Source organism: Myodes glareolus, chromosome 10 (assembly GCF_982192425.1).
Source record: "Myodes glareolus chromosome 10, mMyoGla1.1, whole genome shotgun sequence".
Lineage (NCBI taxonomy): Eukaryota > Metazoa > Chordata > Mammalia > Rodentia > Cricetidae > Myodes > Myodes glareolus.
Window position 1 is genome coordinate 69965581 of NC_142035.1, and position 27049 is coordinate 69992629.

General features: G+C 35.6%; 1 protein-coding gene across 2 annotated transcripts in view; it reads left to right on the forward strand.

Annotated features, from left to right (window-relative positions):
* Positions 1-27049, forward strand: part of Mettl15 (methyltransferase 15, mitochondrial 12S rRNA N4-cytidine) — a 181777-nt gene that overhangs the window by 82243 nt on the left and 72485 nt on the right. For both annotated transcript variants that reach the window (XM_048443705.3, XM_048443703.3), the window contains exon 4: positions 1351-1487. In XM_048443705.3, coding sequence (XP_048299662.3) covers positions 1351-1487 — 137 coding nt within the window. The remainder of the gene's footprint in view (positions 1-1350; positions 1488-27049) is intronic.

Here is a 27049-nt window from a genome sequence, read left to right on the forward strand (position 1 = left end):
CGTAAATGATATATACATACTGGATAAAATACATAAATTAAAAATTGTAAATTCTGCTTGTACACTTTTCTTTACCATATTTCGTTCACATTCTGTTTTCTGACCATGTTCTTTCTATTTTAGTGCAAGATTTATTCCAGATTAAGTAGGTTTTAGTGTTAAAGTAACAGACATAGGGATTTCCCTTCTTGTGAAGTTTGTATATACAGTTTTTAACATGTGTACTTAAATATATTTTAACTGTGGTTGATAATCTTAGGCTATTTCTCATTGTATCCAACATCACTACATTGAATATTATTTCTCATCCAAACCATGACTCTTTGGAGAGTGTAAGATATGCAATAATTCTACAAGAACATTAGAATATAGTTAGATACATATTTTTAAAAGTGTGGATTTTTTTTAGACATACAATGTAGGAAGTAGATCTCAGTCTTCTTGGTTATCTTGTTTATTCACATTTTAAAGAGAATTGTAAAATTACAGTTGAGCAGTACACCCAATCTGGACCATAAGACACAGTGTACAAATTCGTAGGTTAGAACTGGTTTGGAAGTTAGGGAAGTCTCAGAACACCCTCCCAACATCAGACATTTAGTTTAGTGGGCTATTTCAATATGGTCACTGATAATATAAAATAAAGATAATGTAAGTATTTATTACATGAATATAACCTGCTCAGACTGTATGGTTTCTTTGATGTCTTTTATTATTCTTGCTTCTAAGCACTGGAGACATTTAAAGGTATTAGAGTTGTGTTACTTTGGTAGTTTTTTCCAAAGATATATACCTAATTTAATGACAAGCTTAAAATTTGTCTCAGGTATTTAGACATAAGAAGCCTTCGACTTTTTTGTCTTGTATTTGTTAATTTTTTATTTTTCAGATTTTATTATATTTTTTTCCATGACTGTTTTTAGAAATATCTAGTCTCATTCCCACCTTCATGAATATATCAAGATTTCATTCAAGTATTTAATAAAATCAATATGCTATGAACCACACCAATTTTACACTATCTCCAATAATGAGAAATTATTAGAAATATTGCTAGTTTTCATCTAGCTACAAAGTACTAAACTAGCATCACAGCAGTGTGGCCAATTTGACCTCATGATGAAATATTAATGTGTCTTGGTTTTCCAGTGAATCTTACTGCTATTCTGATGAAATACTTACTGCTCAAAATAAAGCCAAGTCTTACTTCTAAAAATTTGAATTTAGGGCAAACAATATTATTTTTAATGTTTGTTCCTATCTTTAAAGCTGTCTACTTCTACAAAATAAAGTAGTTGAAAACAATGTTATGTTCATTGCTAAAGAGTAATTGTTTTCTTTTTTGGTAAGGTCTTTCTAGATATGACATTTGGTGCAGGAGGACACACAAAAGCTATTCTACAGAAGGAACCAGATATTACTGTCTATGCTTTAGACCGAGACCCAACAGCTTATGCAATAGCCAAGCAGCTTTCACAAGTGTATCCGTAAGTAACTCTCTATTTAACTTTAGTGCTAAGTTTTACCAAGTTTAGTTTATCTTCCTGGAATTTGTTTTACCTTGACTGTTGGTCTACTTTTTCATTACTGGCTATTTCACTGTTCACATCTGTCACTGCAAAAGAAAGAATTAATGTAAATGTGTTTCTAGTGCACATAAAGCAATGCCATTAATGCACGCATACTTTCTTAATCTGTGGAAATAAAATATAAATAAGGACTCCAATATATAAGATTAAATATATGTTGAAATTTTTCACAAACAATAATTTGACAATGAATATATTGTCAGGAAATCACTCTTGTTAGCTGTATTTAGTGATGTTTGCCTCAAGTATGTATTGCTCACCAAGCAGACATGTTGATCTAAATCTTGAGCCTGGGACGGATATCAAGACATCTTCTCAAAATATTACACAATATAATACAATGCAAAAATTACTTACTATAAGTTTAGCTGAATAACATATATGACATCTCACAGAGTATCTGTATCTCACAATACTGCACCTACTTTCTCTGAATTTTCTCTAGTTCATATGCAGTGATTTATCTTTTTGTCAGAACTAGTGGACTCTCACTTGGCCACCTTTAAAACAATAGGATCACAGAGTTGGTTCAGCAGGCAAGTGCGCATGCCTCCAAGCCTGACTACCTGAGTTCAGTCAATGAATCTCACTTGGTGGAAGGACAGAGCTAACTGCAAGTCTTCCACTGATCTCTTATCTTCCCATACTTGCCTTGGCATGCACACTCACATGAACCCTCATCTGTGGACATACACAAAATGTTAAATATTGTCTTCATGAGCAATCATTAAACAATACTGTGGCTCACATAGTAAAATCTATATCGTATGGTATTTGTTATACTTTATTCTAGAAGAGACAGTGTCTTGGGCAACTGTTTCTAAGTATAAGAACTATTTTCAGCCAACAAGAATGTTATTCTCTCACACTCAGTACCTGGAATCAGAAAAATAGAATGTAATTTGAGAGGAGTTCGACTATTGCTTACCACTATCTAGCAATGGAATACCATGCTTGGTGAAACAACACAGTATGGCTATGGGCAGGTTTATCCAGAGTCTGAAAGAAGAGCATCCTGCACTCTGTTGGGGGGGGGGGGGAGGCACGTTTCCCACTCTCTCAGCAGATTTTGCAGATCTAAAGAAGAAGAATCACACTCTCAATGAATTTCTCAGTAATATACATTCTTCTGAAAGTCTGTTGGTTTGATCCCATTTTCTTTCTTCTTCTAGAAATAATAAGAAAATGTAGTTCAACAACAAATTGTTATTTTTTTATTTTTTAAACATTTCTACATTCTTCAATGTAACATACATAGAAGTATTTATTTTTAAGTGGATTTTATTTTACCAAACATAACATTTTTTGCTTTGTAGACATGGAAGCTATTAGTGTTAGACATATAAATGCTTAAAAGAAATAATAATCATCTAGCTGTTTTTATTAAAAATATTCCAGTTTAAGAAATGAATATCAACAAAATAATTTTGATTTACATTTACTTGATTATTGCTTTTGCATGTGTGTACTACAGTACACATTTAGAAGTTAGAGAACACCTTGTGAGAATCAGTTCACTCTACTATGTGAGTCCACAGACTCAAACTTAGGGATTGTTGTTCAACGGCAATGAGCCATCTTGCTGGCACAAGAAATCAATCTAAATATAAAATATTATCTAAGAAATGGGCTAATGACAATTAATTTCTGTAAAAGTAAATATTGCTTTAAGCAATTTACATAATTTCTGCTTTTATATTTATAATTTCAAAACACCTTGCAAAAGTAAATAAGAAACGTGAAAAGTATTCATTCATCTTTTTTTTTATATAATTATTTGACCTATAGTTAAAATCTCCCAAAATAGGCCAAATATGGCTCATCAGTCAAAAGCATGTTCTACTCTTGCAAAGGATCCATTTTCAGTTCCGAGAACTCATGTAGGGCAGCTCACAACCACCTGTAACACAACCCCAGAGGATCCAATTTTCTGTATTCTGCTGACAGCTACACTCACACATGTACCTTACTCCTACCCAGCACACATTCACACACACATACACATATGCATAATTAACAATAAAAAACAACATATATGATAAAATAGCTATAAACTTAGAAATCCGTGTAAATTTTAAATATCTAATACTGGAAATGATATAAAACTCCATTCCCAAGAAGCCCTAAAAGTAAATAAAATTGTTAATAGCAAGTTTATCAATGTTTTATTTAAAGTATAACTTTATTGACTGCAGTACAAGATCTGAACAAAGGGAAATGTGTTTTTTTGGGGGGGGATGAAAGTACTCTTTTGGAAAACCCCCTTTTTTCTGAAAAACATTTACCCATGAAGCATTTTAATTTCATCTCAACTGATATTTTTCTTAATTTTTTTAAAATTTATTTATTAAAAATTTCCACCTCCTTCCCTCCTCCTTTTCTGTCCCCCTCCCCACCTCCCCCTCCCTCTCTAGTCCTAAGAGCAGTCAGGGTTCCCTGCCCCTTGGGAAGTCCAAGATCCTCCCCCCTCCATACAGGTCTATAAAGGTGAGCATCCAAAGAAACCAGGCTCCCACAAAGTCAGTCCATGCAGTAGAATAAAAACCCAGTGCCATTGTCCTTGGCTTCTCAGTCAGCCTTCATTGCCAGCCACGTTCAGAGGGTCCATTTTGATCACATGCTCCATCACTCCTAGTCCAGCTGTCCTTGGTGAGCTCCCATTAGATCAGTCCCACCCTCTCAGTGGGTGGATGCACCCCTCGTGATCCTGACATCCTTCATGTTTTTTACTTCAATGATGTGCTGTTTCACTTATAGTAGATAGAAAGGGCACCTTTTTAAATAACAAGCAGAGGAGACGTTTACTGCAGATATCAGGTGATGACATGAAAAGACTAATGGGTCAGTAAGGCATTGTCAGGAGACGTGCCACGGGGTGTTAGAGAGCCTGGCGACAGATTCCAATCAGTAAAGCAACTTAAAGAAAGACAAAGATGTGTATGCTTATTGATAAGGTTGCACATTATTAATATGGTACTGATATGCCTTTCAGCTTTACAGAAGAACAATGACCCTTTGTTTTTCTAAAAAGTGACTTCCATTATCACATGTGCTCACTCATAGGTGGTTTTTAAACATAAAGCAAAGAAAATCAGCCTGCAAATCACAATCCAATAGAACCTAGACAACAGTGAGGACCCTAAGAGAGACATACATAGATCTAATCTACATAGGAAGTAGAAAAAGACAAGATCTCTTGAATAAATTGGGAACATGGGGACCTTGGGAGAGACTTGAAGGGAAGGGGAGAGGCAGAGAGGGGAGCAGAGAAAAATGTAGAGCTCAATAAAAATCAATTAAAAAATAAATAAAAATAAATTAAATTAAAAGTGACTTCTAACAGAGGAAAAAATGTGTGAAAAAGGTATCAATAAAGTTCCTAAAAGTAAACTGAAGGAATAACATAGGTTTGAGAAATTAGCCTAATCACAGTCACAAATCTATAAATCATAATTGAGAAAAAATATTCTATAAAATAAAAAGACTTGGTTATAAAGCGACACACTAATTTTTAAACAGAAAAATTTTAAATGAAATATGAAAGGAGTATTATGTTAATATAGAATGAATTTTTAAAATTTGACAAGAAGACCACCGAATCCAGTTGTCAAAATGGACGTAAAAATTCTTGTTAGATTTCTTCACAAAAGATTTGAAGTGATGTCCCAACTTAGCAGTGGTAACAGAGGCAATGAAATTATAATGGTACACTATGGGAAATGAAATTAGAGTGGTACTCTATGGAGAAGTACATTTTTGCTTGTGAGGATATAGGGAGCATACACATATTCATTTTAAAGGATATTTCTAATATTAATATAAACATGCTTTTTTAAAAATGAAAGTTGCCTAATAAAAGAGGAAGTGCCTAACAAGACCCTTCTTTAGGCTTCAACAATGTATATATATTGTATGCATAGTTGACAGGAAGCTTAGAGAAGGGAACAACATTTAAAAGAAACTATATTTATATGATTGCATCTCTGCATATTCATGTAAATTATTATATATGATGTATTGTATAGTGTGTACACACATACATATATGCCTTACTGTACCAATAGTATAAAATTTATACAATGAAAAATTTGAGTGGAAGTCATTTCTGGGAATACTGGATGTTTATTGGAATATTATTTTCTTGAAGGAAGTAACCACAATTTATTTTAGAGAATATAGTGGAATAAGTAAATTGTTATTTTAGTATGAACATCTTTTGAGAAAATAAAGGTAATTACTTCTCTTCATGTATTTATGTTGCTGTCATTTTAAAACATTTTACACTTCTGAAAATTTTCATATTATTTACTTTGTCAAAAACCAGCATTTTCTCTGAAAACTGAATAATTCAGGCAAATGCTGACTCTTCTGTTAACCAGGTTTAGCTATTTCAGAAAAATTACCTGCTATGTGAAAACTGAAGACTGCGCTGAGAAAACACACTTAAACTGGAGCAGTAGGGCACTGGAAGATGGATGTTGAAGGCAATTTAACCATATGTAGGCTTCTTTCTAATTTCTGGAGAAACAAGTTGCGTTCCATATATTAAGTTCAGAAAAGATAGAAATGTTTGAAGAGTGAAATATAAATTATGCTTATTTCATCATTGTATTTTTTAAAGCAGATTTTAAAAAGCCTAACTTTATTTCAAAGTTTCCTACATAGCGATGTAATTAGAGAATTTTTCTGTATGATGCAATATATCCATAATTATGTATTTATCATCTTTCCACTAGATGTTTGGCATTTGCCTTCTCTTGTTACGCTGCTGTTTCTCAATTTTTGTCATATTTGCATATGAACCCATAAAAGGGGCAAGGTTATTTTTTATGCATTCTCAACCAAATGACAGTGACTGGACATAATTTAGTTATATTCTCGGGCAAAGCCAAAGCAGGTGAGCCTGGTTTTCATAGCAACTCAGGTCATCGTCTCCAGGAAGCAGAAAAAGAGAATCCCTACACTATTTAAAAGACATCCTTTTCTTGTTTATTCCTTCTGGCCCTCGACTATAAGTGGTACTCAATACATTCAGGGCACACGTTCTCCCCATTAATTAATACACTATACCTAGAAATGTGCTTCACTAACTTAGATGATTCTCTGTACCATTAAGTTGGTATGATTAGCTGTCTCACATGAGAATATCTGCGAGACAATGGTAATTCCTAGTCTCCAACTGTTCTGGATCCTTTCCAGGTTTTTCTCCATTAACTTTATACAGCATTCACAGTTTTGATAAAATGCCAATAGAATTAAAATAGTTTCATAGTTTAAATATCTTGTGCTTTTCCATTGCTCTTCAGTACGAACTCTTGAACAAGGTTATGCATGTGCAGCCCTAGTTTACCACTTTAGCATCTCTTTTCTGTCTGCTCTGATGTCTTGTTTTGTGCTTCCTTTCCATGTGCTAGTCTCTTCACTGTGAAGGACTTTTGAATATTCTGTTCTCACTACTTATAACATTCTGTCCTGTTCTAACATTCCTACTTCCTTTATCAAGATAGCATTCATTTGGTCATGGCTGAAATTCATTTCCTCTGGAACTCATCACAGATGTTCTAGACTAGAATAATACTGATATCTTGTTACCTTTGAACATACTGTACTTATTAACTGTCATGATCATGACCATAATTAAGTGTTTATGAAATTATATCATGCCTATCTATTTTGTCTTACACTGTAAGCTTAGTGATGATATAAGCTACAGGTTTTAATTTCTTTATAACTCTCAGGACTTGGAAACTTCATGAAAACTAGTTAGTACAATGCATGGTTATGAAATAGACATAGTCATCAAGTCTTGAGATTTTTAAACCAGAATTCAGTGGTTTTACTTTCACAAAAAATAACTTATGCTATAATGTTGATGGGCAAAGGTTATTTTTACAGCATCCTTTTTTAGACATCTTTGTGTTATCAAAAATATATGAAAAGATAATAGACCAATCTGTAGTTCAATGATATCATGTCACATAATTGGATGGGCAGGATCATGGGGAGGTTCTGGGAGGGGAAACATTATCAAAATAATTGTGTGAAAAAGTTTAGATTAAATATATTTATAAAACAAAAATGTGCATTTTGAACAGATAAATAGAATTTAGCAAAATACTGATTTTAACAAAATTGCTTCATTAGAAGTAATCTTAATTAAACTTCATATAATACTTAATATTCTTATATCTTCTGTTTCATAAAATGCTGATTAAGACCCCCAAATCAGTTTCATGACTTATTAAAAAGACATATTAAGTAGGTTTCTAAGCCTGATTATCTCAAGATTTATAGCTGTTAAGTATTGTATTAGTTTCTTTTGTTTCACTGTGACCAAATACATGACAGAAACAATAAGAGGATAGATTAGATTAGTTTTGACTTGTGATTTTGACGTATTTAGTTCATGGTGTAGTGGCCAAGTTCTTGGTATCAGAAATTAGGCCCAGCAATACAAAAGGAATCAGAGAGCCAGAACTTCAAAAGCTTGCTCATGAATATCTCCTTTTGCCAGTTTGACCCTGCCTCCTGAAGGCGATAAGCTTCCCAATACAGCACAACTAGATGAAGTAAGTATTCAGCCAATGAGCTTGGAAGGGATGTTTCAGACTATAGTGGGTGCCATTGTTATCTCTATTTTAAGGCGAGAAAACTTCAGAACCGAAAGGTTGAGTAACTGACTCATTTTTTTTCTTACTGGTAAATGATAGAGTTAGGAATGTGAGGAATCTGCTTTCTTTCCCCAGAGTTCTACCTGACAAAGGAAAAGAGGTAGATGTTACATTGGAAAGATTTGTGAAAATTTTCTTGCTACACACAGAGGATGAACAGGGATTAAAAAAAATGATCTGAACTGTTTGGGCTCATAAACCAGTGGACAGATGTATGTTTCCAAGTTCAAGTCATTTACTCAAGAGGTAGACCACGAAGTGGAAGATTGCAGGTAGAATTACTGATCTTGTGTTAGCCTTCCAATACTATAGGTTTTCAATTAGAAACTAATAAACTGTTCTGTATGACTTGGTGGTATAGGGGGTTCGACTACTTTCTTTATACTTGCCAAGTCACATGACTAAGAATTCTTGAGGAATCAGACACAATTGTATTATAATATTAAGTTCTGTCCCACGCTTTCTATAGCTTTTGACAGTATGGCATGATGTCCTTATTGACAAGTTCACACTAAGAACCAAAAAAAAAAAAATTACAAGTCTCATCATTTTTTAATTAATTTTATGATTTCCAATAAGGATTCATTGATAGCTACTTTGGTATAAATTTACCAGAACTTTTAGAATTCCATTAAAAACGGGAAGTTAGAGACTGTTAATAGGAAGTAGAACTTTTTTGTTACTTTAGCAGTTTTTTGTTTGTGTGTTTGTTTGATTGGGGGTGTTTGTTTATTTTTTGAGACAGGATTTCTTTGTGTAGCCTTGGCTGTCTCTGAACTAGCTCTGTAAATGAGACTGGACTCAAGTTTATAGATATCCAACTGCCTCTATCTCCTCAGAACTGCTGAGGTCTTTTCCTGAGATTGCAGACACTTGCTTCCATTTGCCCCACCCCCAACGACTCAGGAATCCTGCCTGCCCTGTGTAGTTTAGGAAATACTAAGAGAGAAGTGTAACTCCTGTAGAGGGCTCTATTTATGCTGCTCTTAGCAATTGTCACCTAAGTTAGGGCCAGAATTCATACTTTAGAAATCACCCATTCTCCTGAAAAGAGCTCCTCACATTGCTGTAACTGAGGAGTTCCCTAACAACATCACGTGATTTCACATCAGGATTGTGTGGGATCAGTTCTTAGGTCTGTCTTAGCTGGTTATCTACAGTAATTGGCATTTGTTCACATCTCCCTTGAAAAGTAGAGCAGCACTGTCACCTGCTATGTTGTTTCTTGCTCATGCTTCTGCCATGTGACTCTCTGTATCCCTTTTCACTCTGCCTATAGTGTGAGGGTTTGTGAACAGCAGGTGGCTGATTCAGCCTCAGGCCACTGAACTGTGGGACTATTTTGAGCTAGTACTTCTCTGTTCTTACTACTGTGGCTTTGTAATATGAGATCAGGTATTGTGGCACCTGCACTAACTCTCTTTCTTCCTGAGATTGCCTTGAATAACAAGATCCCTTTGTGCTTCTATAGGAAATTTAAGAATATTCTTCTCTGTTTCTGGACAATTTTTTGTTATTGTTTCTCCATTATTCTTGCCTTGTGTCCTGAGAAGCTCATATTTTATGAGATTCTTTTCTATGCATAAAGCAAAAAGGAAAGTGAATGGGGCAGAAGGAGGGCATCAGGCTTGTGGAGTATGATGAGGTTGGCATAGAATGAGGTATACATAAAAATGCCATAATAATTTTCATTGTTTTAATGCTAACTTAAAAACTAATACATAAAAAAGAAAATTTTCACAGCAAGAAAAATACAAATATGAATTGTTTCTCATGAGTCTTCTGTTCTTTGACTCCTTTCTTTTACGTGCACATCATGCTGACTTGTTGAAATATATTATTTTCTTCATTGAAGAAAGTTTAAGGTTTTCTGGGTTTTGCTTTTAACTTTTGGTTCTGAAGCTTAAATTTTCTGTAAGCCTAATTATACAAATTATTTCAATGATTATTTAGAGCATTACTAATATAAATGGATAAGCTTTGCTTATTACAAATAAATTTTGGCCTTCATTTTTCTAACAAATGTAAGTTTCATTTTAGACCTATATTTTAATACATCTACACTGACTCCCAATTAGTGTTATAGATTTATTCATAGAATATTTGGCTTAAAAGTTTAGAAAACTGATTCATGGAATTTAACATGCATATTTGAAATGCAAATTATATTTATATTATGATAACTATGAGAAAATGAATTACCCTCACCAAATTGAGATAATCCATTTTCATTGCCTACGTCATTTGAACATACCCATATGGTAGAAGATTAGAATAGCAGCAGCTTGCTAGTTATAACACTTGCTATACCTAGAAAGACTTCATTTTATCTTGGGTAAACAGTATATATTTAGAGGCATATTTTATTACATATGAGAAAAATTTTAGTAGAAGTCTTTCTGTTTTCACTTCTAAGCTATTAAAAGAATGAAAACAATAGTTATATTTTCTCAAACATCATAGACTAATTAAATTTAAATAAGTGCACTCTAATTACATGTGTAATCCTCCTTTTCTTTCTACTCCTGTTTTTGTCTGATATTTAAAGTAAAACTGAAACCAACGGCTGCTGGATTGGATTATCTAGTTTCATTTTGTGACTTTCTTTCCCCCCTGGGAGAGTAGAATATATGTTTAATTCACAATTCAGCATCCATTTTACTGCCTCCTGGCTATGAGGTCATCTGCTTGGCCTGGGGAATGTTGACAATCCCAAGATCAGATCTTCATAGTACAAGGAGGTGAGTAAACTTTTGTATGGCTCAGAATGTAAATCTATGGGGTGGGAACTCCCAAGTACATTCTGAAGCTAAATTTAAATTATATTTGGAATGTGTACTCTCATCTTCTCCAGTACTTATTTTATTCAGTTCATGCAACTGTATTTTGGGCTTTCACCTAGATAAAAAGATCCACATAATCCCTTCTTACTCCATCAGGAAATACAGATATTAAATAGGTGTTTACAAGAGAGTAACAAGCTTTAGGACTCTGTCTTAGGTGTTAAGGAAATATACTAAGTGATTTTATGAAGGTGGCTGAACATTAAATGAAGTACTAGTACCATTGCAACTAATTTTTATGAAAATGAGCCTTTTATATCTGGCCTATATGAAGCTTTCATTGTACAAGTAAAATATTCAATAACAAGTTACCATTGGCCAATTAAATGTGTTACTGATTGCTTTAAGTTAATGTTGAAATAATCCTCTATACAGCTTACTTACTCCATCTTTCAAAAGCAAGGCCAATTTGATTTAAATATGCTTCCCCTATTCTGTATCACAAATTATGCAACATTTATTTAAGATCTTACAGTATTCGGTTTGTTAATTCCATATGTCATATGATCTTTAAATTATGGCTGTGTCTTGTACAATAAATGGCATATAGTAGATACTTGCTTATTATCAAATGTTTGTCTATCTGGATGGAAAGGTAAATGATGATTTCCATTTTTGGTATCTAGTTTATACAAGAAGACTAATATGTACTAACTTTACCTTGTCTTCCATTTTACAATGTAAATAGAACTCTCCTAAATCTTCAAACAGTAGTTAATATTTTAAGTATATCTAGATTCTAGAAAGAACAAGGGGCAGACATCAGATACAATTTCTCATTAAATAATTCATTTAGGAATATTATGTGACATATCTTGTTAATATAGCCTGCCTTCCAAAGATCCCAAACTCTGGTCCATAGTAGCAACATATACTTTGAAGAAACTGGTTATCACTGCTCTTTTGCCTTGTGCTTTTTTCTTAATGGAGACTTTTGTCTATGCCTATCTTTCTGTATGTATGTTAGTATAGTCATTACAAAATGTTTTAGACCATATTATAAAGAAATTTTATTTTAGTCCCCAGTAATGCTAATCTCCTATATTTTAACAGAATTCAAAAACGTTAAAATTTAGCATTTCAGACTCATATCTAAAAATCATTTATTTGAAATAGAAAGAAAGTCAGTATTATATGGTACTTTATTATCACTTAATAATTAAATATGACGGATTAATAAAGTAAATTACAAAACACATTTCATATTAACACAGTTAATATCTTCTAACATAATTTCAGCAGTTGTATTTACAGAATTATATTATGTTTAATGTGTAGGCTCAGCATTGGATTTTTTGCATTAAAACTTTGCAATCCTATTGGTTATTGGAACACTTTAGGATGCTTCCTAACCTTCCTTTTATCAGGTGTGAAAGGGTTTATTTGTAAGAGATAGGGCTCCTGAGAGAATTTTATCTTTTTCTGCTGGAGTCTCTACAGCAATTCCCATGTTAGAGGCATCCCCAGAAAGTTTGTCAAAGGATTTCCACCCACACTGTGAATACCTAACAGGGCTTGACCTATTTTTCTCCCTTATTAGTGTAGCTGATCTACGTCACTGGGGAAAAATAGAATAAGAGCTATCCTGAGCTTGAAGTTTCAAGTTTGTCCAACATATCCAAGGAATTGGAGTGTAAACCAAAATTTTTCTTTATTTCTAAGTAAACCATCTAACTATAGCACACTAAAAACTCATATCTGGCTTAATCAGTGTGGTGATGCCAGGCTTGGTCCATTCCCTTACTTCAGTGCCTTGTGACACAGTGAACCATCTCTTCCTTCTTTTATACCTACATTATTTGATTTTTCTTTCTTCCTGGACCACATTTCTAAGTTCCTTATTAGTCACTATTTTCTCTTCTTCTAATACTTGTTCTTTGGGACTGGTCATACAGATCTCTTTCCTTCAGTAATCCTTTCCAAGCCTCAGTATTAAAATATACCTAAACATTGATAATTATTACCCCAACCCTGTCACTGCCCAAAATAAATCTGCATTCTTTTGTCTGCTAGTTACGTTCACTTGCAATGCTCTTGTGCTTGGTGCCGTCTCTATTATGGAGTATGCGCTCCTTAAACACAAGACTGACATTGAACTCTAGTTTGTGTTCAAATCCTGCTTCTTGAATTCAATTAGAATAGCATTAATACTTTGTGCAAAGATCATAGAAACAGTAAATCAAAGAATGGACTTCAAATAGCAAACTCTAATTCTAATTCTAATGTAGAGGCTATCATTCCTAGAATGTAAAAGAACCCCTTTCTTTATAAGCAGATTACTGCGCCATGTGGTAGTTTCCTTTATTCTAAGTTAACTTATTTGTCTTTGCTTTAGCATTTATCAATGACTTCCCATTGCTTAAACTTACAAAGCTCCAGTTTTTCTTTATATAGATTTTTGCGTCTTTTGATATTAAATAACAGCATAAATATTGGCATCTTGTTGATACTCTTTTAATGACAGCACAAATATTAGCATGTTGAGGAATTGTAAAGAAGGAATGTAGTATTGATCTGCTCTGTGGTTTTGTCAAGGCTTCAGCCAGAGATCTTCTAGGGTTAGTAGTGCTATTCCCAGGGAGGCCACTCTAAGCCTAGGAATCCCATAATCCCAGGAATCAGCCCACCCTTTGCAAGACATGGCTGGTTGTACGGCCTCAGTTCTTCCTATTGTTTTCCAGGTATCTTATCACTACCATAATTTCTGTATTACAAGTCTCTGTTATTAAATGAATTCTTTATGTTTTGATAGATAATTATATTGGTTAAATTTTATGACCCAATTAACACTTTCATCTCATTAATAAATTTAAGGGCAGAAAAGCCAGATGTTCGTACAAATTTCAGATGATTAGAGTCAGCTTCATGATTTTTCTTTTTTTCTTTTTTTTTAAAAATTTCTCTTTTTTATATTTTTTTATTAAAATATAAAAGTTTCCATTTTCGCCCCTCCTCCCAACACCCTCCCACTCCCCCCACTCCCTCTCTTCTTCCCTCTCCATCCCTAAGAGCAGTCAGGGTTTCCTGCCCTTTGGGTAGTTCAAGTTCCTCCCCGCTCCCTCCAGGTCCAGGAAGGTGAGTATCCAAACAGACTGGATCTCCAAAAATCCAGAATATGCAGAGGAAACAAGTCCCAGAGTCATTGTCAATGGCATTTTAGAAAGACTTCGGGCCAGCCACTTTCAGGGAATCCAGCCTCCTCCAGAGAATCTGGTTGGATCAAGCGCTCCTTCAGTCCCAGTCAACTGGCCTTGGTGAACTCTCATTAGATCAGTCCCCTTGTATCAGTGGGTGATCGCATCCCTTGCAGTCCTGATTTACTTTTTCATGTTCTTCCTCCTTCTGCTCCTCCTTTGGACCTTGGGGAGCTCAGTCCGGTGCTCCAATGTGGGTCTCCGTCTGCATCGCCATCCATCGCCGGATGAAGGTTCCCTCTGATCTTGCCCTCCCTGCTCATGTTCTTCTTCCTTCTGCTTCTCGCTTGGACCTAGGGAGTTAAGTCCAGTGTTCCAACGTGGGTCCCCGTCCCTATCTCCGTCCATTGCCAGATGAAGGATCTATGGTGATAAGCAAAATATTCATCAGTATGGTTATGGGCCAAGGCCAGTTCAGGCACCCTCTCCTCTGTCCAGAGAACAAGGATCATACGTAAATATAATAAAAGCAATATTCATGATTTTTCTTGCTTGAACATCTTCTCTTAGCAACAAAAGAGACATCTGTTACTGTTAAAATCATCAAAGTTGAAAAACGCCTCAAAATCAGATATGTTGTTTTACTTGTATTTCTATCATTTAAGCTCTTTATATGTTTGTTTATACCTGCTTTGATCGCATGGTATTATGTAATAAATTGTATTATTTGGGAGGACTTAAGGGGTGGCTCAGTAGTTAAGAACAATTGTTGATCTTACATGGGACCCAGATTAGGTTCCTAGCATACAATACTGGTTTGCAACCAGTTACATGGCATCCAGTGTCATTTTCTGACCTCTGAGGGCACCAGGCATGCCTATGTCATACACACATATATAGAGACAAAACAGTCATAGAAATACTCTAAATTTTTAATTATATTATTGGAAAGGAAATAATTTTGTTCTATTTTTCTTTTTCTTCTCTTTTGCTAGTATTAACATTCCAGTTCCTACACTAAAATATTAATATAAAAGCTTAAATAAGAGTTACATTCTGAGCCGGGTGGTGGTGGTGCATGCCTTTAATGCCAGCACTAGGGAAGCAGAGGTAGGCAGATCTCTGTGAGATCGAGGCCAGCCTGGTCTACAAGAATTAGTTCAAGGTCAGGCTCCAAGCTACAGAGAAACCCTGTCTCGAAAAACCAAATAAATAAATAAGTAGATAAATTGTGGAATCTATGCTTACCTTTGAAAGCCCATCCTGACTATTCATTATACCTCTATGTGTGTGCAGGTTAAGATAGACCATGGAACCTGGAGGTTGCCATTGGCTTTTGTCTTCCTTGTTCTCCCCTTTATATTTTGAGAATTTGAGACAGTGACCTCATTAAACGTGAAGCTGATGAATTTGGCTAAACTTGCTGACCAATGAGGTCTAGAAATCAACCCGTCTCTTCTTTGTCCCTGGTGCAGGATTTCAGTCAAACTGCCACATAAGGCATTTACAAAGGCAAACACTTTACTGGCAATCTCTCTATGTCTGCAAACCTGCAGTAGGGCCACCCACCTCTCATTCTAAATACTGCTGATTTATATTTTTTTTCTCCTTATTTTATTAGTCTTGGTAGAACTTTCTTATTTTTGTTATTGCTTTGCCAAGAAATTTGCTTTTCTCCACTAATTTTTATATTGTTTTTCATGAATCTACCCACAGTTCCCTAAATTCTGGGATTTGTGGTATATATAGACATGCCCTGTTTCAGTTGGACTGGTTAAATAAGATGAGTGTTTTCCGTGTTTACCTACACACTTAGAATAGGCTGTATTTACTGTACAAATATTGTGTTTATTCCTTGTACACGTGATGATTTTCATCTGCTCATGTTTTTGTTCTTATCAACACACTACCTTTCATCTTTTCTCATTCTCACTTTATTTGGTGAAAAAGTTCTCTCAATCTCTGCATATTCTGTAGTCACTTTATTTGTGATGTGTTTTGAAAGAGCCTCTCATTGAGTATAGGATTCCAGGTTGACGGTTGTTATTTGTTTTGTTTTATTTTTCCCTCCTATTCTTCCAAACGTGTTTTTCCAGCCGTCTTGTAGATTGCATTATTTCTGACAAGAAATATTTCATTATTTATATATTTGTTACACTATGCATAATGCATTTTAAGATTTTTGTTTATAACTAGATTTATTTAATGTCATTATGTTAGGACTTAGGAGAGTTTTCTTTCTGCCTCCTGTGCTAAAATTCATGAAGTTTAGAAACTGTGTCTGTCATTTTAATGTCTGTGTTCCATCTCCTTTAGATGTTTGCTGCATATATATGGTTACTCCATGCTGTCTTTCCATTCACCAATGTCTTCCTTTTAACATTCATCCTGGGCGTGTAATCTCTTTGTGGTGTTTTCTTTTCCTGTGTTTTGTTCACTATTTTTTTCTTCTGTGTTGGCTAATCTTTAGTAGATCATATCCCAAAGTTATCCCAAAAGTTATAATTACCATCCATTTAAACATGACTTTTTAAGTAGTTTTCATAACTAATTAGAGCAGAATTTCTTCTCACTTCTGGTATATATGCTGTTATAGTGTGACAATGCCAGTGACTTCTATTGTCTTTGTAAGCTCTGGGTCTCTGGCTATTTTTAAGTTTTCTCTTCATTCTAGATCATCAGTTATAGTTTCTTTCTATACCTAGAGTTTCTTAGTTAGATGTCTATTATTGTAAACTTTATTATAGTGTGTATATTTTTCTTTGCTTATATATCTCTTGAATTTTGTTCTAGTAAGTATGTAATGTGCTTTGAAAAAGTCTGATGTTTTTGATCCTTGATTTAGTTTTCTAAAGTTAAAGAGCACCCTTTAATCTGGAACTAGTTCTGCTCAATATTTGCCTCAAAATTGGATCGAATTGCATGTTTTTCTGCTATAACTCTTGAGGAAGTGAACTTTCCACAATTATGTGTATATACCAGGCTTATATTTTAGTTCCTTTAGAGATGTTGGTGTTTTGACTCTCATTATTTCCTTTAATGCATGTATGTATCAGTTGTAAATTGCCTGTAAGTGATTCTCTAGAACCTTCTTGTTTGTTACTTGTTGAATATTCCTTTTTCCTCATTGACAAGAAGGCATCTATGGTTTCACCAGACTCTCGTTGTTTTTTTTTTTTTTTTCAGTCAGGATTTTACTCTATAGTCTATGCTAGCCTCAAACTTGAGAGGCCAACTGTGCGGATACTTGGATCACAAATCTGCCCTACTTCATCTCAATTTCCCTTGCTTGTATTTCTGTTCAATCGCTAAAATAACAGAAGTTTTGGAAAAATTTATGTCTTCCCTCATGGAGTTCCCCTTTCTATTATGACAATCTTTTAGTGTAAAATCCTTTATTTTATGCATTCTGTCTATGTTTTCTTTCCGTTTATTTTTGAGACTATAATATAATTGCATAATTTCTCTCTTCACTTTCTTATCTCCCAACCCTCCCATATACCCCCTCATTGCTCTCTTTCAAATCTGTGGCCTTCTTTCCATTAACTATTTGTGCATGAATGTATGTAAATGTATGCATATACATATGTAGATAACATTGTGGATATATATCATACATATACATACATGTAGAAATATATGTTTTTCTACATACACAAATACAACATGCTAAATTAGTATAATGTTCTTATATATGTGTTTTCAGGGTTGACCATCTGAGACTGGATAACTAATTGGTGTGCCCTTCCCTGGAGAAGACTATTTCTTTCACTCTCACCACTTCATAGCTACCTGTACTTCTTTGTGTGAGGTAGAGGCCTCCTAGCCTTTCCTGCTCCATGTTAGCATGTCTACTGTTATTGTCCTTGTTCAGATCCTGTTTAGGCAGACATTTTAGTGAGACTATTTGCTTGTAACTTCTGACATTCCTAGGAGACACAGTCTCATAGTAAACTCCACGATCTTCTGGCTCTTACAATTTACCCCCCCACACACACACACACATACGCTTCTACAATGTTTCCTGAGGCTTAGGTGCGGGAGCTGTTTTGTAGATGTATCTACTGGGATTGGGCTGCACAGCTGTACATTTTGATTGGTTGTGCTTTTCTGTAATGGTTTCCATCTGATGCAAAGAGAAGTTTCCTTGATGAAGGGTGAGGGCTACACTTGCCTGTGGGTGTAAAGCAAACATTTAGAGTACAGTGAAGGGGAACTCTGACTTCTGTGTCTATATTTTGTATGAAGTACAAAATTCTTCCTTTTATTTTGACCATTGTAATAGTCCTTTGAGTAGATGTTTAATACTTACCAACAGCTTAAACCGCTCTTTCTGAGCTGTGCTGGGTCTTCACTCTCCTCTTTTGTGTTTTTTGTGAAGTTGACATTTATTTTTGTCTTGAAATGAAAAAATGAAAAACAAAACTCAAAAAGAAAAAAATGCATTGTTTTTTACTCCACATAATCGAAATTACTTTTAAATGTGATTTATAAATTATTTGTGTAAACTTCACAGTACACACACATACACATTTGTTATTTTTATTTTCTCCCATTTTGTTACTGATGTACTTAGTACCAAGTTTATGTAATGTGTCTCTTTCATTTCATACAAAATAAAAGCACACCAGTATCTTTAAAGCACTCTTCAACACATACAGTCTTCCAATAATCCCTCTCACACAGGCTGTACTCTTCTTTGTTTTTGTCCCACTATTTCTGCAGTTAGTTCTAAGAAAAACACTACTCTGTGAGTTTAGCAATAAATAGTAGAACTGTTCCTTTTTTCTCTCTTTTTTAATTGTTTTTATTGAGCTATATATTTTCCTCCACTTCTCCCCTCCTCATTCCCATAATCCACACTCTCCCAATTTACTCAGGAGATCTTGTCTTTTTCTACTTCTCATGTAGATTAGATCCATGTATGTCTCTTAGGGTTCTCTTTGTTGTCTAGGTTCTCTGGGATTGTGAATTGTAGGTTGGTTTTTCTTTGCTTTATATCTAAACAGAATTCTCAGCAGATGAATCTAAAATTACTGAAAGACACTTAAGGAAATGCTCAAAATCTTTAGCCATCAGAAAAAAATGCAAGCCAAAACAACCCTGAGATTCCATCTTACACTTTTAAGAATGGCCAAGATCAAAAACACTGATGACGGCTTATGTTGAAGAGGATGTGGGGTAAAGGAAACACTCCTTCATTGCTGCTGGGAGTGCAAACCGGTATAGCTGCTTTGACAATCCTTATGGTTTCTCAGAAAATTAGGAAACTACCTACTTCAAGATCCAGCAATACCTCTTTTGGGTATATACCCAAAGGATACTCCATCATACCAGAAGGACATGTGCTCAATTATGTTCATAGCAACATTATTTGTAATAGCCAGAACCTGGAAACAACCTTAATGTGGTACATTTACCCAATGGAGTACTACACAGCAGAAAAAAATAATGCCATCTTGAAGTTTGTGGGCAAATGGATGGATCTAGAAAACATCATATTGAGTGAGGTAACCCGGACCCAGAAAGACAAATATCATATGTGCTTATTCATAAGTGGCTTTTAAACATAAATAAAGCAAAGAAAAAACAACCTATAGTTCACAATGCCAGAGAACTTAGACAATAAAGGGGACCCTATGAGGGACATACATGGATCTAATCTACATGAGAAATAGAAAAAGACAAAAATCTCCTGAGTAAATTGGGAGCATGGGGACTATGGGAGATAATAGAAGGGGAGGGGAGAGGAAGGAAGAGCAACAGATAAAAATATATGGCGCAATGAAGACAATTTTTTTTAAAAAAAGATAAAGTAATGGTTATAATGATTTCTGGTTCTTCCTCATACCTTCAGATACTTAGGTGTTTACAATACCCAGTATCATAATATATAAATATATCATTCCTTAGATGGGATTTACTTTCCTATAATTGGAAAGTTTATGCTTCCTATCTAGTTGTTTCCTTATTGCTTATATCTTGCTGGTGACCTAATTGTTTTTACTAATGGTGAAGTGATTTTTTTAAGTATTTAAGTCAGTAATACTCATCATTATGTTTATTATGTTAAATAATTTTGCTTTCTTGCACACATGCACAGATAATGTTGCTTTTAATGTTGACTCATTTAGACATTTTAGGAGTGATGTGTTTTAAGAACTGATATTTTTCCTGAATTATTTTTCTGAAAAGTAAGGCCAGAGTTGCTTAATTTCATACTTTTCTAAACTGCATTTATAACAGAGTTAGCAGTTATTGATTGAAAGACCAAAGCAACCTTCTGTTAGTTGATTTTACATCTTCAAAAGTCATCTTCAGTTGTTTTTCAGCTGAGAAAGAGCAGCTTTTCCCTTGTTACCAGTGACCTTTGACTTGTCAGTAGCATTCTAAACATTGTTATCTCTGCATTACTAATAAAATACATCAGGTCAGCCACCTTGTCAGTTTCAGCTTTTGCCTTCTAGCCCACTTGCATTATTTGTAGTTGGAGGTTTATGGTAGAATTTCATAGATTTCTGCAGATATTTTGGGTAAATAACAATTCTTGAATCAATGTTATCATGTATTTTTTCTTTTGTCTTTTAGCAGGGTGTTTCTCTAGTCGTCTCATAATATATACCTTATTCTGTGAGGTCTGTGACTATCAACCTCCCGTTTGCTTGTCAGTAGTGCATATATATTTTATTCTTTGAAATTATTATTGCTTTTCCCATTTGCATCATACTCTTGCCACATCAGTTAAGAATTATCTCGTTGGGAACCAGTCACCTATTGCTGAATGTGAAACTCTCTGTTTTTGGTGGAATTCTGCTTAACTCTTCACAAATAGCCCTCTTAGCAACAAATGTTTTTTTTTGAGAAAGTAATTTTATTAAATTATAAAAGTTTCCATTTTCGCCCCTCCTCCCAACACCCTCCCACTCCCCCCACTCCCTCTCCTCCTCCTTCTTCATCCCTAAGAGCAGTCAGGGTTTCCTGCCCTGTGGGAAGTTCAAGTTCCTCTCCCCTCCCTCCAGGTCCAGGAAGGTGAGTATCCGAACAGTCTGGATCCCCAAAATCCAGTATATGCAGAGGAAACAAGTCCCAGTGTCATTGTCAATGACTTTTCAGAAAGACTCCTGGCCAGCCACATTCAGAGAATCCGGCCACATTCAGAGAATCTGGTTGAATCACGTCCTCGTTCAGTCCCAGTCAACTGGCCTTGGTGAACTCTCATTAGATCAATCCCCTTGTATCAGTGGGTGATCGCATCCCTTGCAGTCCTGATTTACTTTTTCATTTTCTTCCTCCTTCTGCTCCTCCTTTGGACCTTGGGGGGCTCAGTCCGGTGCTCCAATGTGGGGCTCCGTCTGCATCGCCATCCATCGTCGGATGAAGGTTCCCTCTGGTCTTGCCTTCTTTGCTCACGTTCTTCTTCCTTCTGCTTCTCGTTTGGACCTAGGGAGTTAAGTCCAGTGTTCCATTGTGCGTCTCTGTCTCAGTCTCCATCCATCGCCAGATGAAGGATCTGTAGTGATAAGCAAAATATTCATCAGTATGGTTATGGGCCAAGGCCGGTTCAGGCACACTCTCCTCTGTCCAGAGAACGATCTGGGGATCTCTCCTTGGATCTGGAATCCCATATATAATCAAGTCTCCTGTAAACCTTAAAATGACTCCCTTTGTTGAAATATATTCTTCCCTGATCCCATATTCATCCTTCCTCCCTCCCCCACATCCCGGTCCACCGAGCTTTCCCCATTCCTCCCCTACTCCCTTCTCTCTAACCCTCTCCCCTTCCAACAACCCTCCCACCCCCCCATGCACCCGAGGTTACCTGGGACTCTTGTCTATTTCCTATCTCCTGGCGGATAGCTAAATAATCTTCATCAGGTTCACCTTCTTATTTAGCTTCTCTAGGATCACGAATAATAGGCTCAAAGACCTTTAATTATGGTTAGAATCCACTTATGAGTGAATACATACCATATTCCTCTTTTTAGGTCTGGGTTACCTCACTCAGTAAAGCGTTTTCTATTTCCATCCATTTGCATGCAAAATTCATGATGTCATTGTTTTTTACCGCTGAGTAAAACTCTAATGTGTATATGTTCCACACTTTCTTTAACCATTCTTCTATTGAGGGGCTCCTGGTTGTTTCCAGATTCTGGCTATTACAAATGGTGCTGCTACAACAAATATTTTAATTAACAAAGTTTCTGGCCTTGGGTTAGCCCAGATTTTAACTACTTTCAAATTTACAAACTCTCTATTAAATGTCTGGGACAGTGAGTTGACTTGGCATGTAAAGGCTCTTGCCCCCAAACCTGATGTCTTCAGTTCTGTCATCCAGACCTACATGACGATAGGAGATAACCACCACCAACAGGTCATCCTCTGATTTCACATGCTGGTTACTCCCCTGAAAAGACTGGATATAAGTAAACAAGCAATATAAATACACAAATAGTTACACATCCGTTTTACTTTCAGCAAAGCCATCTGTTTTCTAATATAAGCGAGCTTTTACTGTAGGTATCTTTACTTAGGTGTCTGAGATTACCAATGGATTATATTAATTGGGATTGGACTATCTGCTCACTCTGACGGTACCATTCATGTATGGGCTTCTCAATTATATAAGTGGAGAAAGGGAACAGAGCGGTAGCAGGCATTCACTACTCTTGTTTTTTTTTAATTGTTGTTTTTGTTGATTGTTTGTTTTGTTGTTTTATTTATTTGTTGTTTTATTGTGGATATGATGTGACCAATTGTTTCAAGCTTCTGCTGACTTAATTTCTCTACCACAATGAACTATAACTTGAATTCAAAGGCAAAATAAACCTTTACTTTTATAAACTGGGGTAATTGTCACAGCACAAGAAAAGAAAAGACGACTCTGTGCCATCCATATTCTCTCTCTCTCTCTCTCTCTCTCTCTCTCTCTGTGTGTGTGTGTGTGTGTGTGTGTGTGTGTGTGTGTGTGTATGTGTGGTATGTATGCACGTGTGTGTGCATTCATGTCAGGATTTCTTCCTGTCGTCTCTCCCAGTCCTAGATGTTTGGAATATATTGAGTACAAGGTACTCCACAAATCTGTATTGGTGTTACCTTACCAGGCAGTCCTCAAACTCTAATTCTATTCTGCAATTTGCTTTCTTGGTGCCTGATTTCCATTAAATGAGTGTTGTTACTATTCTAGTTAACCATTCACTTATACAGAAATACCCAGAGAGTAACATTCCAATTTCAAACTTTTCTTTCTTATATTCTCTTCCTGTTCTTGTAGATTTACCAAAATATTCTTTCTCTTTAGTGACGGTCCAAGAGACTTTCCAACACCTGTTCAATCTTCATTTCCTACAGTATTTTTTCCAGTCCATCACTTCCCTTTTTAGGTCTTTGCTTACCTTTTAACCTTAATGCATTCTGTATGCTAAGATGAGTGAATTAGGCAAGAAAAACATGTAAATGAATAAGTCTAAAGTGTATGTTACTAGGCAGTGTTTGTGGGAGGCCACTAATTAGTTCCTGGCTGCTTAACCTTGAAATAATCACACAGAAACTGTATTATTTAAATCACTGCTTGGCCCATTAACTCTAACTTCTTATTTGCTAACTCTTACATCTTAATTTAACCCATCTTCATTGACATGTGAATTACTATGAGTTTGTGGCCTACCAAAAAGTTTCAGCATGTCTGTCTCCATCAGTGGCTCCGTGGCTTCTCTCTTAGTCCAAGTTTCTTTCTTCCAGCATTCAGTTTAGTTTTCCCTGCCTACTTCTGTCAGATTAGCACCAACATGGCCAACTAAAATCCACTTAAAACCTGAGAGAGTTTGGAAAGGAATTCTAGGCCCAAAAAACACAAGAGTGAAGCACAGCTTAATGTCATGGCTCCTTTAAGAGAGGTTTTCCTGATTCAGTGGTAGCAAAAGTAAAAAAAAGCCTCACCATTTTGAAATGCTGGCTTTCTGTGCCATGTTGCCAACTAAGCCTCTGACTCTTCCAAGAGACTGAGCATTTGAATAGGATTTCTATGCAACATGCTACAGCTTGCTTGGTGGCCACATGGACCAGCTGTGTGCCTAGAGATGGGCAATATGCATGGCTCTTGGAGGTGGCAATCAGCTCCACTATGTTGGACTGTGTGGAGCAAGCAGGAAATGCCATATTTCCCCTAGCAAAAGCGCTGCCTAAGTTTTTAAGACGCATTCAGCATTTTAAGAAGTGATTCTTGTCGGAAAGTAATTACAAATATGCAACAAAGACAAATACAGATAAAAAAGACCTCTAAATGGGTCACAGTGTTGGATAAATGTATAGAGAAGAAAAAGAGTATAGAGAGTTATAAAAAGAAGTAAATAGTTTATAAAAAATGAAACAAAGTCTTTAAAGAGACAGAGTATAGACAGTTATATATTAAAAGAAGTAAGAAAAATAGGCCATATAAAGATGTAAAATTCACAGAGAGTCTGGATTATGTGTATTACCGTGTTTTCTTTGAATTTTTTGACTGTGAAGGAGCTAAGTAACCAACATACATACTTTAAAAATATCTTGACTTCAGAATTTGAGTTTAAGGATATGTTGCTTTGGAAAAGAGGTTCTTTTGTTTCCACAGAGGATGAGAACCTATGGAATCATTCCAGACTAGTGTGGTTTAATGGACCAAGACTCCCTGAAAGGTCACCTTGAACACCCCTCAAAAAATTACTTTGCCAGTAAACAGCAGGAAACAATTTGGATAGAACTATGCCCATATTCCAAAATACTGTTTCTAAAAGTTTGTTTACATTTAAAGGCAGATATGCTGTAGAGATTTGCATTGGTTTGGATCATGGTTTGTTGTTACAAATTTAAGGTCAATCTTGTTATATGTGTATTTCTGTCTTGATTAAGGTATTGTGATTATATAGTTCATTTAAAAATGTAGTATATAATTAATAAATATAAGTTAATAGATAGTCAATCTTTAATAGTCAAGCTTATAGTCATATTAGTTAGATTTTCTAGATGTACAGAGATATATTTCAGATGGATAGGGGCATTCTTCAAACCTTTTAAAGACTACAGAATATGGCATTTAAAATGTTTTATAACTTAGGGCTTTTCATGACAATGAAACACATCTGCTTCTGGCTGCACCAATAACTTCAAGAGGAAGATGGGCATTGAAAAGACTCCTTATGGAGTTGCTTACCCATTTGGGCAAGAAACTGCTCTTGCCTGGACTTCTTGATGAACTGAACATGCAGGATCCACAGAAAAATGACTGCTGAAGTTGCTTAAAGAAGGTGAGTCAGTCCTTCAGGGTTCCTGCCTCATGAAAGAGTCTGCCAGACATTCTTCAGAAGAAAGTGACTGACAAACTGCCAATATAGGTGAACTGTCTTTGAAATTTCCTGTTTCATGGAAAAGTGTGCTGGATACTATGGGCCTGTGACCTGAAGATTCGATGTCCCAGTGCTACAGCAGAACTTTGGGTAACTCTCCAGGAAGTGAAATGTCTCTGTCGGTTCTAGAGTTTTGGAAGTTGCTTACAATGCACCTCCTGTTTACTTAGATAATTTTATATCCTTCTGGAGTCTTTGATAGAGTTGAAGAATTTATAGTTATAATTTTCCTTAGTTATGATAAAAGATAAAGTAGATATAAATATTGTAACTATAATTCTTGCTTGATACTTGTTTTGTTATGTGTGTAATTTTACTATGTTGAAGTTAAAACCTTTCTTTCTTATTTAAACAGAAAAGGGGAGGTGATGTGGCATTTCCCTCTGTATGCTGCGATTACCATTAATGAATAATGAAACTGCTTTGGGCCTATAGCAGGGCAGAACTTAGGTAGGTGGGGAAAGCTAAGCTGAATATGGGGAGAAAGAAGGGCAGAGTCAAAGAGAAGCCATGTAGCCTGCCAGAGACAACACTGTGAACTTTACCTTTCAAGCCACATCCATGTTGCAGTACAGAGATTAATGGAAATGGGTTGAATTTGTATGTAAGAGTTCGTCAATAAGAAGCTAGAACTAATGGACTAAGCAGTGATTTAATTAATACAGTTTCTTTGTGATTATTTCGGGGCTATGCAGCCGGGAACTAACTAGCGGCCTCCCTGCAGCAAGGAAGTGCTAAGCAGAGTATGGAGTAAGAAAAGGGAAAGGGAAGAACTACCTTTGGAGGGCAAGGGGCTAATATTGTAACCTACAAGGAACACATCTCTAGTTTGAAAGGTATTTTTATTATAATCAGTACTATTCCTATTCCATTCACCTAGACAGATATTTCCTTCTACATTTTAATTAAATTGCTAAATTTGCTTTTCTTTTCCGTCTCAAAAAAATTCTTTTCCACCTACTTCCTTCACAGAGAGTTGATATGGAACAAGATATGTATTGTCCTATTGCCATTCATATTATATTCACCATCACAACCACACCCCCCCCCCCGCCGTGCCTCTGCCATGCTCTCCCTCTGCCTGTTCTCTAGGCTACTGGCCTCAGAGTAGTCACGTCCTTAATAATGATACTTCCCAGTTTGCTCTAATGTGCTTCTGGTCGTGATGTGTCTGTAGCCTTTGCCCTTGACCTTTTATTCTATAAATTCTTTTTCAAAATTTGATACATTGGCAGTTGAGGCTATTGCTTTATTGGTCACTCTAGAATTTATATACTCAGACCTAACCTTTTCTCTAAGCTCAGATGAAATTTAGTTTAATTAGCTGCTTAAAAATTGGTATTTAACATGTTCCAAACCAAAAGATGGTTTGTTTCTCAGCAAGTTATCCTTTCTTTCCCATCTCACTAATAGGCACCTTGTTGCTACTGTCAT